The sequence below is a fragment of the Humulus lupulus genome, chromosome 2, assembly GCF_963169125.1.
Source record: "Humulus lupulus chromosome 2, drHumLupu1.1, whole genome shotgun sequence".
Lineage (NCBI taxonomy): Eukaryota > Viridiplantae > Streptophyta > Magnoliopsida > Rosales > Cannabaceae > Humulus > Humulus lupulus.
This window is the reverse complement of record NC_084794.1, coordinates 12,385,551-12,398,660: the sequence shown is the minus strand read 5'-3', so window position 1 is coordinate 12,398,660 and position 13,110 is coordinate 12,385,551. Positions and strand designations below refer to the sequence as shown.

General features: G+C 35.3%; 2 protein-coding genes across 4 annotated transcripts; one reads left to right on the top strand and one right to left on the bottom strand.

Annotated features, from left to right (window-relative positions):
* Window positions 1–1,156: 1,156 nt before the first annotated feature.
* LOC133817295 (protein MEI2-like 2) lies at window positions 1,157–7,997 on the top strand. 3 transcript variants are annotated; one of them, XM_062249771.1, is made up of 13 exons: window positions 1,157–1,576; window positions 2,386–2,444; window positions 2,527–2,673; window positions 2,776–3,245; window positions 3,608–3,766; window positions 3,851–3,967; window positions 4,110–4,261; window positions 4,994–5,085; window positions 5,193–6,132; window positions 6,250–6,334; window positions 6,487–6,555; window positions 6,687–6,866; window positions 7,308–7,997. In XM_062249771.1, the coding sequence occupies exons 2-13, from the start codon at window positions 2,402–2,404 to the stop codon at window positions 7,419–7,421; spliced, it is 2,568 nt and encodes an 855-aa protein (XP_062105755.1). In that variant the 5' UTR covers window positions 1,157–1,576; window positions 2,386–2,401; the 3' UTR covers window positions 7,422–7,997. The 3 variants fall into 3 exon arrangements, with proteins under 3 accessions (XP_062105755.1, XP_062105756.1, XP_062105754.1); XM_062249772.1 differs by lacking the exon at window positions 1,157–1,576 and adding an exon at window positions 1,589–2,311; XM_062249770.1 differs by lacking the exon at window positions 1,157–1,576 and having other exon boundaries at window positions 1,589–2,444.
* Window positions 7,998–8,065: 68 nt separating this feature from the next.
* Window positions 8,066–12,058, bottom strand: LOC133817296 (ribose-phosphate pyrophosphokinase 4). Its single transcript, XM_062249773.1, has 7 exons — window positions 11,757–12,058; window positions 10,110–10,425; window positions 9,322–9,417; window positions 9,016–9,084; window positions 8,804–8,932; window positions 8,578–8,674; window positions 8,066–8,478 (listed from the first exon to the last, which is right to left on the bottom strand). The coding sequence occupies exons 1-7, from the start codon at window positions 11,870–11,872 to the stop codon at window positions 8,345–8,347; spliced, it is 957 nt and encodes a 318-aa protein (XP_062105757.1). The 5' UTR covers window positions 11,873–12,058; the 3' UTR covers window positions 8,066–8,344.
* Between the last annotated feature and the right edge of the window lie 1,052 nt (window positions 12,059–13,110).

The window sequence follows — 13,110 nt, the reverse complement described above, 5'->3', positions numbered from 1 at the left end:
CCAAGAATTTAAGGAGGACAATGAAAAAATTTATTCAACAACTTAATTAATTCACTTACTACGAAATAATTTAATTCACTTAATTTATTCTCATTATTTTTTTTTTAAAGATAATTTATCCTATCTAATTTTTATTTTCATTTACATCAATATTAAAATTAAAAGCTACAACTTCCAAACATAACATAAAAGGATTCGTATTGACATAAATAGAAGTTTGCACAAAACTTAATACAAAAATTCAAAATATTTCATGAAATACATCATTAGTATGTATTTCAACTAAAAACATGCAAGGTCCTATCCATGTATTCAAATGTACTCACGTATAAACATGTTATTATTATTTTTTTTATCATGAACTAAAATATGATTTTTGCTAATGGAAATTAGAAAGATAATTCCTTGATATTTTTTTTTTGGGATATAAAGAAAAATTTGAGGAATGTTTTTTTTGTTTTTGTTTCCAATTTAAAAATAAAAATAAAAATACTACATCCACATATACCGGCGGAATCTTAAAAAATAATAATATTATTATTTAAAAAAAAATGGATATTATAAATTATGAGTGTAGTGTAGGAAGAGATATATACCCACCCAAAAGCCACAAAACGGCCCACGTACGAAAACGGGTTTACTTAAAGCTCGACCCACATTTGACGAAACGTGTCGTGGCAGCGTCTGATTGGAGATCGTCATTAGCCGTATTTGTCCACAAAAGCAGCTGAATCCACCCATGCTGCCGACGCAACACCACGTCACTAGCCCCACACCAATAAAGCAAGGGAAATAATCCTCTCGACCCGGTTCCACATACTCTCGCCTCCAATTTCCACACTCCCACTTTACAAACCACTCATCTCCCGCCACGTGTGTCCACTCACCAACTGACGGCGCTGCAAATAATCACGATATCACGGGCTTTTTCGTAATTTCAACGAGAAACATGTTTTTTCTCAAATTATTAAAAAACCGCGATTTTTCGGTTTAATTTTAATTATAATTTAAAGGAAAAAAGAAAGGAAAAAGAGGCTATTATTTTGTGTAAAATAAACAAATAATGTATATTAAGAAGTGCAAAGCATTTGTGTCAACGGACGCCAAAAGATATTCAAATACAGCCTAATTTTCTTAGTTTTTAGAGAGAGAAAGTAGAGAGGGAAAGCTGTTTTTTTTTTTTTTTGGGTGTTGGTGTTGCAGAGTTAAAGAGTTTGAAGTTATGAGTGTTCTGAGTGTGTGTGATATAATTATTTGGTAGAGTAGTAGAATAGTACTACCACTCCACTTCCCTAAACTCCAATCATTTTCCTCCTTTTTCATTCTCTTCTCTTAGATTATTATTATTTTTCAAAAAATATATATAAATAATTAATTAAAGGAATTTCTTACAGTTTCTTTCTCTTTCACTTCTGGTTTCCCGGCGAGAGAGGAGGAAGTAGAAGAGTGGAAGAAAGAAATTCCTCTGCTTCTACGAAACTCTTTCCATAGAGCTTTTTGATTTTCAATACCCATTTCCAATGGACTCTTTTTAATTACTCTCTCTTCCTTCTCTCTCCTGATATTTTTTCATCAGGTAATCTCTGTCTCTCTCTATTTCTCTCTCTATGTTTCTCAATTACTTTGAAGTAATTCAAGTTGGGTTTTGGTTGTTTTTCTGTTTGCCATCTGGGTTTGATCTCTCTTTCTTTTTCTTTTTTGGGCAAATGATTTCTTTTTTTGGGTTGCATGTGTGGGTTTCAAAATTTTGTGTAATTTTGATTAATCTTTAGGGAAAATAATAGTTAGTTTGAGATAATTTTGGCGTTTTGTTATCTGGGTATGCTCAAAGTGTTTTTATTTTTTTACTTTTTTGAAGGACAGCAAGCTAAAATTGAGAGCAGGACAGTGTTGACTTGGAAATTTTTTTGTATGAGCTTCTGAGTTTTGTGCTGCATTTTCTCTTCAATTCTTCTGATGCTTTTATTTGATCATTCAAGTGGGTTTTGCATGATTTGCTTGAGTAGAGATTTTTTCAGTGGAATTGTCTTTCGGCTTTGATATTTGCTGTACACTCTGGTGGATGTTTGTACTAGAATTTACAAGCACGCTGCTACACAAACATGTGTTGTTGCTGTGTGTGCTTAATTTTCTGCATTGATTCCTCTGCTTTTGTTTTTTTTTTTTGAAAAAAGCTGATGCTTTCTTTACGTGCATCTTCTTGTTTATCTGCTTTACAAGGATGTGTTCTCAAACTAGTGATGGTTTTCGTGATTATGTTTAATTTTGTGCAAGGCATTTTTGATCGATCTGCCGGGTTTTCACATTCCATGTATGTCATCTTTGATAGTGCTAGCAATCTTTCTGTTCATCTCAAAGTTTTTTGTAATATTTTTTCCTGGGCAGAAAGTGAAACATCAACATGGAGAAGCATTCTGAGGATTCTATATCTGGACAAATCAGAGGTGCCCTCTTTTTCTTTAGTTGTTCAAAGGATGGCAGACACACATGTAGTTACTTAAATTCACGTTCATGATTTTTCTGCAGGACCTTATGAGATTCCACCAATTAACTTTTCTAGAAAAGCAGGAAACAAATTGTGGGGGGTAATGCGTGAAAAAACTGATGCATATCATGCAACAAATGATGCCAGCTTGTTTTCTAGCTCATTGCCTGTCCTTCCTCATGAGAAGTGTATGTGTCTGTGCCTGTTCCTTTTCCCCTACAAGATAGTGTTGATTCCTATCTTTTGGAATTGTTGTTTGAATTTGATTATTTTTTTCTTTCGATATGCAGTGAATTTCACTGATTTAGGAAATGGTGGTAAATCAATTGATGATGGATTGCCTAATTTAAACAAACCTGAGCGAGAAAAGTGGAGTAAAGATCCTCTTGAAGATATAGAACCAATTGAAATTGGAAGCATCCTTCCTGACGATGAAGATGATCTTTTAGCTGGATTGACTGATGATTTTGACCTTAGTGGGCTGCCTAATCAGCTTGAGGATATGGAAGACTACGATCTTTTTGGCAGTGGAGGAGGAATGGAAATGGACTTTGAATCACAAGATGGTCTAAGTATAGGTTTATCTAAGATGAGCATCAGTGATGGGGTGTCTTCAAATGGTATTAACCACTATTCACTTCCAAATGGCGTGGGAACTGTGGCTGGGGAGCATCCTTATGGAGAGCATCCATCAAGAACCTTGTTTGTTCGAAATATTAACAGTAATGTAGAGGATTCTGAATTGAGAACTCTCTTTGAGGTATTTAGCATTTATCTCACTAAAACGATCGGTTTCTGCATTGTTTACACTTGTGTAATTTTGGTTAATCTACTGGGAATTACTTTTCTATCTACTACATGAGCTCTCAATCTAAACCATTCTGGTTAAGTTAATTAGTTTAAAGGAAAGATGTTATGATAGCTCATGGTATCTAAATGTTGAAGTTTTGTATTAAAAGTAGTTGACTTCTTATAGAATAATATTTACTGGAGGGGATACATCATAGTTCTTTTATAATCTTTTTGGTGTGCTTAGTTTTTGTAAATGTCAAATAGAAAATTGTCATATTCATGACATTTACTTAATTGCTTATGATTATGGAATTTGTGCCATTCTGATAGCAATATGGAGATATCCGAACTTTGTACACGGCGTGCAAGCATAGAGGTTTTGTGATGATATCCTACTATGATATCCGAGCTGCTCGTACAGCAATGCGTACATTGCAGAACAAACCCTTGAGGCGGAGAAAACTTGACATTCATTTTTCAATTCCCAAGGTTGGTTTTAAATGCCTCTCACATGATTTGTTTGTGGGTTTTATCAACAACCATATAATGCATATTTTTCTCTTAAAATTCCAGGACAACCCATCTGAAAAGGATATTAACCAAGGAACTCTTGTAGTATTTAATTTGGATGCATCAGTGTCAAATGATGAACTTCGTCAAATATTTGGGGCTTATGGGGAGGTCAAAGAGGTAAGGATATATATATATATATATATTTTTTTTTTTCTGGGTTCACCCATGTAAGTATGTTTTTTTTTTCCTTATTATATTTATCTTTTCGGAGCACACAATAGTTTTTTGTTTGGTTATGAATTCTCATTGTTGATCACAGATTAGAGAAACACCACACAAGAGACACCATAAGTTTATAGAATTTTATGATGTTCGAGCTGCTGATGCGGCTCTCAGAGCATTAAATAGGAGCGACATAGCTGGGAAACGAATAAAACTTGAACCAAGCCGCCCTGGTGGAGCTCGTCGGAAGTAAGCTTACTCTTTTTAACTGGGTAGACTCCCTTATTTTCTTAGACTTTCAGGTTTCAAATGTTTATGAGTTTTATTAACTTAAATAAATAAAAGTCTTGGTAAATATAATCTCCTGTGATCTGGATGTTGTTGATCAGTAGCTACTAGCTAGAGAAGCTTTCTCAGTTTATTGATAGCTGTGTTTAAACTTAAGAGACATTTTTGTACATGATAATGGCTTCAAAATCTACACAGTATAGGAATTGAAATGCTACGATCTTTTCACCAAATTAGAGTTGTGGAATGATTTTCTTCCTGAATTGTTTACAAGGTTTTACTGTAGGATTATTAGGTTATAAATTATAAGATATCATTCCCATGCTTTCCAATGGAATGCTCAGTGGACTTTAATGCTGGGTGAACATCAATACTTGTCACTATGTGTGTGCAAGACTGGAACTGTGAATAATGGAAAAAAAAAAATAGAGTTGAGATCACCTAAGCTGTATGATTCTATGTTAAGTGCTTTTGTGTGATGATTTTACCATCTACATTTTGGTTTATTTACTTAAATCTTCTTTGAATAGTTTCGGGGTTCTCGTTGTCCCTCTAATCTATTTGTCTTTGCCTGTGGCATACGAATTTGGCTCCTATAAATATTGTATATGGAATTAAAACCTATATACTTTCACACAGCTTGTTGTTGATTAATCGGGTAAAATTACAAACTTAATTCTTCCTTTTGCTTAGCTTAATGCAACAACTTACTCAAGAGCTTGAACAAGATGAAACCAGAAGTTTCCGACCTCAAGTTGGTTCACCAATAACCAACTCTCCTCCAGGTAGATACACATCCTTTCTTTAGTTGATCTCTAAATTTGTCCGTGCTACCTGAGTTATGTCAGATGCATGACAAGATATACGCTGAAATGGCTTCTGTGGTAAACAGGTAACTGGCAATTTGGCAATCCAGTAGAACATAATCCCATGCAGGCTTTCAGTAAGTCTCCTGGTATAGGAAGTCTCAGCCCTGTAAGTAGCAACCACTTGACTGGGTTAGCTTCAATTCTCCCGCCTCATGTATCTAACTCTCCGAAGATTGCACCAATTGGCAAGGATCAGGGAAGGTTTAACCAGACAAATCAAATATATAACAATGGCGGGTCATCGCAAGGAGCAGCCTATCAGCAGTCACATTCTTTTAGTGATCAAAAACTGAGCACAAGCCCTGGTCCCATTTCTTTTAGTGAATCAAATTCAAATCCACCTGGTATTGGAACATTGTCAGGTCCTCAATTTCTCTGGGGTAGTCCAACCCCTTATCCTGAGCGTTCAAGCTCTTCTGCTTGGCCTATATCATCTGGGAGTCGACAGCTCTCATCCAATGGACAGGGACAGGGATTTACGTACACTAGCCGGCATGGCTCTTTAATTGGATCATCTCACCATCATGTGGGATCGGCTCCATCAGTTGTTCCTTTCGAAAGGCACTTTGGCTTTTTCCCAGAGTCTCCAGAAACATCTTTCACAAGTCCAGTTGGATTTGGAGGGGTTGGTTTAAACCGTAATAATGGGAATTATATGGTGAATGTTGGTGGTCGTACAGCCTTGAGTGCTGGTATTGGTCTTCCAGGAAATATTACTGAAACCGGTTCACCTAACTTCAGAATGCTGTCTTTGCCAAAGCCTGCTTCAGTTTTCATTGGGAATGGTTCTTATGTAGGATCTCCATCGAGCAATGGTGAGGGATTAGTTGAACGTAGTCGGAGTCGGCGAGTTGAAAATAATGGAAACTTGGATAACAAGAAGCAGTACCAGCTTGATTTAGACAAAATTGTCACTGGGGAGGATGCCAGGACTACTTTAATGATTAAAAACATCCCCAACAAGTAAAAATAACGTCTTTTTTTTTTTTGCATACTTTGAGATATTTGCTGGTAAGTTTTTCTTTTCAAGGTGTTGACATGACTTAATGATTCATCCTTCTTTCTTTCTATATTTATTAGATACACTTCAAAGATGTTGCTGGCTGCTATTGATGAATTTCACCGGGGCACTTATGATTTCTTATACTTACCAATTGATTTCAAGGTATTCAGACTTTTGATTCTTTCTTAATTACTGTAAAATTGCTTTAAGTATTGGGCCCCTAATACTTGAGGTTTAGTCTTGTTGGAGAAAAGTTCTCTTCTTTGAACATTTTTGCATTGGATTGGTGTTTATGGGTTCTCTCCTTATCACAGAATAAGTGCAATGTGGGTTACGCATTCATCAATATGGTGTCTCCAGCTCACATTATACCTTTCTATAAGGTTATCTTTTGTCTCCTTTGTACCATCTCATCTGTTAAATAAAAATGCAAGGCTGCTTGAATAATCCCCAGCAATCAATGAGTAAATTATTTGATCTTTATCACTTTGCTAACTAGTAATGTTTATTACAGGCATTTAATGGGAAGAAATGGGAGAAGTTTAATAGTGAGAAGGTTGCTTCTTTGGCGTATGCACGGATCCAGGGTAAGGCTGCCCTTGTGACACACTTCCAAAATTCAAGTCTAATGAATGAGGACAAGCGATGTCGGCCAATTGTCTTCCACTCGGAAGGTCAAGAGACTGGTGATCAGGTAATATGTTTGACTTGCAGAACTCTTTTATTTATTTTTATATGTTTTGATTGCGGATCTGGCCTTTTTCTCATCTTGACCATAGACCGATATTCCCTATAATGCTTGTGTTGTCATCCTATTTTACCTTTGACAAAAGCATTTGAATTTATTTTTCACGGACCTGTTTTACAATTTACAAATGCTTTTGAGCTTTTTATTTCATACGTGGTTTGTTTGGAGTGATATTTCTTGGAAAGCGAGATGTCAAGTGGTTTAGTAAAGGTCTCTTGGTGTAGAATCCAAGGACCTGGCATCAAATTCCATTTTCAACCCTGCTGGGGCATATTATGGGAAGTGAGAAAGTAATCTTTCTTTGTGAATGAAAAAGTAAGTCATTCCTTCTTATATTAGCCTTTCCGGATAACTTGTTTGACACTTTCTATATCTTTTGATCTACAGGAACCTTTTATTTCCAGCAATTTGAATATATGCATTCGTCAGCCAGATGGGTCTTATATAGGAGATCCACTTGACAGCCCAAGGGGAAGTCTGGATGAGAAAATAGAGTATTAACAATGTGTTGGTGATCCTATTCTCAGCATTGAGAAATAGGTACATAAAGGGTGATGCTAACTTTTCATGGGTATCTAAGTGTATATTTTAGAAGAGAAGCCGATGAATTTGGTGTCGTTGCTCGCTTGTTTCATGGTGGTGTCCACTTTTAAGTTATGGATTCATCACACAGCACAAATGGAAATGGAAAATATCGCAGGGAAAGAAGCAGAGAGCAATTTGTTTTTATGTAGAGTAACAAATTGATATTCAACCAGGGGAGAAAAATAAGGTGAAAGCCTATGGCTGAACTGTGAAGTCTCTCTGCAGCCTTATGACTCACCGGTTTGTGCAGACGTCTCCCTTGGAGGTTTTTCTTTCTTTTTCTGTTTTTTTTTGTCACGGATCTTTAAAATCCAGTTGCAAATATGTTTTACTTGTTAATATTTAGAGGGGTCGGTCGAGTTTAGGGACTTTCAAAATTTGTATAAAGGGGAAAAACTGAACCATCTTGTTAATGTACTAGTGTGTGTTGTAGAGAACTAGTGAATTGAACGATATAAAAGGCTTGTACAGATGATTTACAACTTTCCCTTATATCTCATATCTTATGATGCTTCAGAATTTCATTTCACGTCAAAAACGAAAAAGAATAAGAGTTGATAAACTCGAAAATCACTATAATGTAACCTTTCATTCCTTTTGATGTCAAAAGGGACAGTTATGAAGTGAATTTAGCATATCATTTATAGATGCTTTTAAGCAAAAGATTTGGCATAAAACGAAAAACAAAGACAAAGAGCGGTCTCATAAGGAAATTTTGAACCATGAAGCATGAAATATGCCTAAATTACATTATTTTCCTAGTAAAACAACAGCCACAGCCAGTCCTAAATCAACTCATGCTTTCCCACTGTTATACTGGAATCCTGCAAATGTATTATCTAAATTTGCAGAGCATCAGCAATTGATCCGGCAAGACTTATAACCTCAAAAGGAGCCTTGTTAGCTATGGCTTTGACTGTTAGTGGGCAAGAATCTGTGATCCAAAAGTAAGCGAAGGCCTTCTCCGAGCAGTCTAAAACAGTTATCAAATGGCAATGAGTTCAGTGCACTCTTCTAGAGGGAGATTATTACCATCCTATAGAGGAAAAAAATGCAGCAGTTGAATACTTACTGTCTTTGTGTGTGAACCGCTCCCATGAACGCTTGGGAAAGACACCATGTGTAACGTATGCACTGACCTTGGCGGCACCATGAGCTGCCAAGACTTTCTGGTGAAAGCAGAAGGAAATGTTAAATGATCAAACAATATTAGGAAATGAGCTATGATGTTCAAATCATGTGCTATTGGATAGAAAAATTGGTAAAATTAGCATTTTCATATTTCCCTCAAGGATTACCTGGCACTCAATGAGGGTGCCTCCTGATTGAACCAAATCATCAACAATTACTACATGACAACCAGAAGGGTTTCCCTCCTTGATCCGGACTATCCTCTTGTCCCCTTCACGAACCTTAGCACATACCACCTGCCATTTAATACAATTTTATTAAGAAGATAACATAGGATATAGGACTGCTTATTAGCATTTTTTTCCGACAAACTCTTTACCATGGGGAAGTGATCTAATTGCTTGTGAAATCGCTTCCAAGCACCATCGTCAGGAAATGCAACAACTATCTGGGAGAGGACAAGAATCAAAATGAATATAAGAGTCAATGATGACAACTTTCAAAACAAGTGAGTGTCCATTTACCACATCCGGATATTTGAAAGGTGTTCTGACAGGGGACTATAATATTGATGCTCTTTTGATGTCAGAAGTGATTAAAAAATAATTTGAATAATAGTATTTATTTATACTACACATATATATTAGTCCATTGCCTATCTTGTGAAATGGAATTGTACAAAGACCTTATCGGAGTCAGAAAGCTGGTGCAGACGTTCCTTTAAGAGAGGAATGCCAGTCTCAAACACAGGCAAAACATGGTCTCCAAAGTAAAACCTTTCCTGCATAGAAAAAGGAAGTAGGAGTTACTAGGAGTTACAAAATAAATAATAAGTCAAAGAATTATCGAAATCCAAACAAAAACAAATAGAGGAATAGGACTGCAAACATCTCAATCTCATAAATACTCCTTAGTCACAACTTCATAGCAATAAAGACTGAGATCAAGTACTGCCAAAATGAAAAGACTTTAATAATGCCATTCATAGGGGGATGCCAACAATTTAATATGCACACTTCTTAGCACAGTATGCCTAAGTTCATCCACAAATTACTCTTAATCACTCTCAGATATTTATTTGTTAAAATAAGTATCCTTCTAACGAGAGCATTATAAAAAATATGTCATCAGATCAAATGACTTATGGTTTTAAAGTAAAGGGAGTGCTAATTTGGATGACCAGAACTTACATAAAAGATGGGAAAGGTTTAGAAATAGCTTAGAAAATCAATCTACCGAAATAGGAGTCAGGTCATTAGTTACTTTGATCAAGAGATAAAGTATGACATAAAAGGAAATAAAGGAAAAAACCTAAGTATGCTGTTCAAATTACAATTTCAACATCAGTATTATTGCATATCTCAATTAAATTTCGAGGAAAAGTCGTGCAACTTAAATATCTTTCTATTAGTGAAATAAATTTTCAATAATAAAAAATAATGAAAATAACAATCATTTTTAGCATAGGCAAACCTGCAAAGCGTGTATATCGTAAATGACCAAACTAGTTGGGCCTCCTCTTGAGATGGGAATATTTGACAACATCCTAGCAAGGGTAAATGCAGTGGCTACATCCCCTTCTTCTTCCATTCGCTCAAAAGAACCAGTTGGAAAGAAAGGTAATACTAAAGTAAAGGAAGCCACAAAAAGTCGCGGCAGTGCATATATTACGGAAAGCTGTTCAAAGATAACTCCTTGGGAGCTGAAGGATGCCAGAAAAGCAACATGTTCACCTCTGAGAACTTGTGCGTTGTTTATAAAAATGTTTGGAAATCCATCATCAAAACTCCTGTACAGGAATAGAAATCAATCTGCGTTCCTACTCATATTTTAGAAAAATCATGTCTTTCTCCAGTCAAATTCATTAATTTTGTATCATATGAAAAGAAACAAAAAAACACACAGGAAAAGGGATGTAGCCTGAACAGTAAACTTCCATGTTTCAAAGCCAGAGAGAAGATATGGGTAAATATTAATGACATATATGTCATATAAACACTCTTTCAAGGCTAAATGGGCATAAACTCTGCATTCAAATGAGAATAGTTAGATGGACATTAATTTTGCTTTCAAATGTGTGTCAGACAGTAAAATGCACTGTCATACTCCATTATCTGAGACAGCTAATCTTTTGGAGAAATGTTCTAGGAGTACTTCCATGCCTGATCAAGAAAACTATGTGAAGGTTATGTGAATTCCAGTTTCAAAATTGATTAAGTGTTTTCCAGAAGGTTCAAGTGAGTAGTTAGGGCCAATCAATGTTTGGTCCCATGATATATGATAGTTAATTTCTCATGGCATTACCTAGCAATATGCATTATGATTGAATTTTTGGCCTTCCAAAGATTGTAGAGTTGCACGGGAGGAAAATAGTAATATACAATATAGACATTTATATTATTATCGATAAGTGTTCAATCAAGTGAACGAAAAGAAAAATCTGTTCTCTATTCCTAAATAAAATAGCTGGAGTTGTGGTAAACATAGAAAGCACTAAAAACAAATACGATAAATGTATTTCAATGCACAGACAGCCAGAGTTGAGAGACCACGTTTAGGAGACAGAGGAGAAACAAATGCTAGTGTAGATGATGATTTTGGACCACAGCCATAACTCACTGAAACGCCAAAGCATCTTCTTCTCATTACAGTCCCTTAATTTACCCCAACAACCCAGCTATCATAATCTGAATAACATTTAGAAGACAGTGGCCCAGTCAAACAATTCCACAAATGGATTATGTGCTTCAGTGTCCCTCAGAAATCAGCACCTATTAATCCTACTCCAATCAAGTTAATGAACTTTAAAGCCAAAACATTTTCACTACCCACCACTCACTCACTCTGATACGGTTTCTTACAATTTACTACATTTTCTGTTTCGCCTTCTTGTATTTTATTTACATCTATGTCATGTAAGATTTCTTATTCAACATAACACCATCACCAAAAAAGAAAGACCCACCTTTAGCTTTAGATAATTGAGCACAAAAGAAAAGTGCCCATCTTTTATTATGCCCAGAAAGATAGAACAAAGCACAAAAACAGCCATAACATATGAAGTAATTTACTAAAATCAAGGGAACAAGAGAGTAAAAGATAGAGAGAGAGAGAAAGGACCTCCATTTGATAGTCTGGAGATTGATGAAGTCTGACTGAGAGGCAACCTTTCGGGCTAATTCTTCGCACTCGTCACAGTAGAAGAGGTACACCTGCTTCTTTCGAGAAATCTCCATTGCCGTTCGGGAAAAATAAGCACAGCACAAAAATACAGTCTTTTTGAGACGTGTCTCTCAAAGTCTCAAACACTTACGAGGTTTACTTTTACTCCCACAGCTCACTAGAAAGGTTTGGACAACTGTTTGGGTACAAGAATAAGGTTGTTTCAGCTATGTGCAAGGACAACCCCAGCCTGCTTAGCTGCTGTGCCACCAAACAGAGGTAAAATAATTACATAAGAGCCATTAGGATGGTATGGTATTCCATCTTTTATAGAAATAGAGGGAGAAAAAACATGGTAAGACAAAATTGCCAAATCTTATATTATTATAAAACCCTTCTTCACTTTTTCCCTTATAATTTCTTGGTAAAATGTCAGAGTCAAAGTCCTCCAAAATGCTCCTCATTTAATATTATTATTATTTGTTTGCCGTTTAAGGAGGGATTTTATGACTTTCCCTAATATTAATTTTTGTTATTTTTTCTTTTTTTTAAGCTTATTACCAAATTTAATTTTGAGTTTTAAAAGAGAAATAAAATAATAATAATAATAATTCTATTTTTTTTTATACAATAACTCTCTATTTTGTTAAACAACAAAAATAAATCCCATTGCTTGGTTTTTGTCCATTTTTTTAAACCAAAAATTCTCTCACTTAAAATGTATTAATGTATTTATTTTTTATAATTAATTTATAAAAATGAATAATAAAATATAAATTAATTAAATATAATACATAACTAAAAAATGTATTAATATATTTATTATTTTAAAAATAATTTATAACTTGATTAAAAAAATTTAATAAATAAAATATTTTAGATTCTATTATTCATTTGGGAAATTACCGTATATACGGTAATTTAAACTTCTTTTACATTTTTACGGTAGTTTTTTTTGTTTCCCACTTTTGTATTTTATTTTTTCTAATTTTTGGGTTAACATTAGTTTTTTAATCCATTTATATGACTTCTCCTTCCTCCAGCCTCCTTGCCAAAACCAGACCCATTTTCTACTTCTCTTCTTCTTTCACTTTCCTTGCCAAAACCAGTTCATCTTTCTCGTCGGCAACCACCCATGGCCGCTGCAGTTTGGAGACCCAAGAACCCCACCACCCACGCAAACTCTCTCTTATTTTCTCTACAGCAACCATCACCACCACCTGACTTTGGAGAAGCCAGATCGCCGCCACACACATCACTTGGTCCTCCATCATCAACGTTGATGTTGAGCTTCACTTCTGCAGTAGAAAGT

Bases quoted from the DNA above. Each gene is read 5' to 3' on its own strand.
- LOC133817295 (XM_062249771.1), top strand. From the start codon at position 2,402: ATGGAGAAGCATTCTGAGGATTCTATATCTGGACAAATCAGAG. The intron at 3,246-3,607 runs GTATTTAGCATT...CCATTCTGATAG, and splicing joins AATTGAGAACTCTCTTTGAG to CAATATGGAGATATCCGAAC. The intron at 6,556-6,686 runs GTTATCTTTTGT...TGTTTATTACAG, and splicing joins ACATTATACCTTTCTATAAG to GCATTTAATGGGAAGAAATG.
- LOC133817296 (XM_062249773.1), bottom strand. From the start codon at position 11,872: ATGGAGATTTCTCGAAAGAAGCAGGTGTACCTCTTCTACTGTGACGAG. The intron at 8,675-8,803 runs GTAATCCTTGAG...TGCTTTCACCAG, and splicing joins GCACCCTCATTGAGTGCCAG to AAAGTCTTGGCAGCTCATGG. The intron at 8,479-8,577 runs GTAAGTATTCAA...TAACTGTTTTAG, and splicing joins GCGGTTCACACACAAAGACA to ACTGCTCGGAGAAGGCCTTC.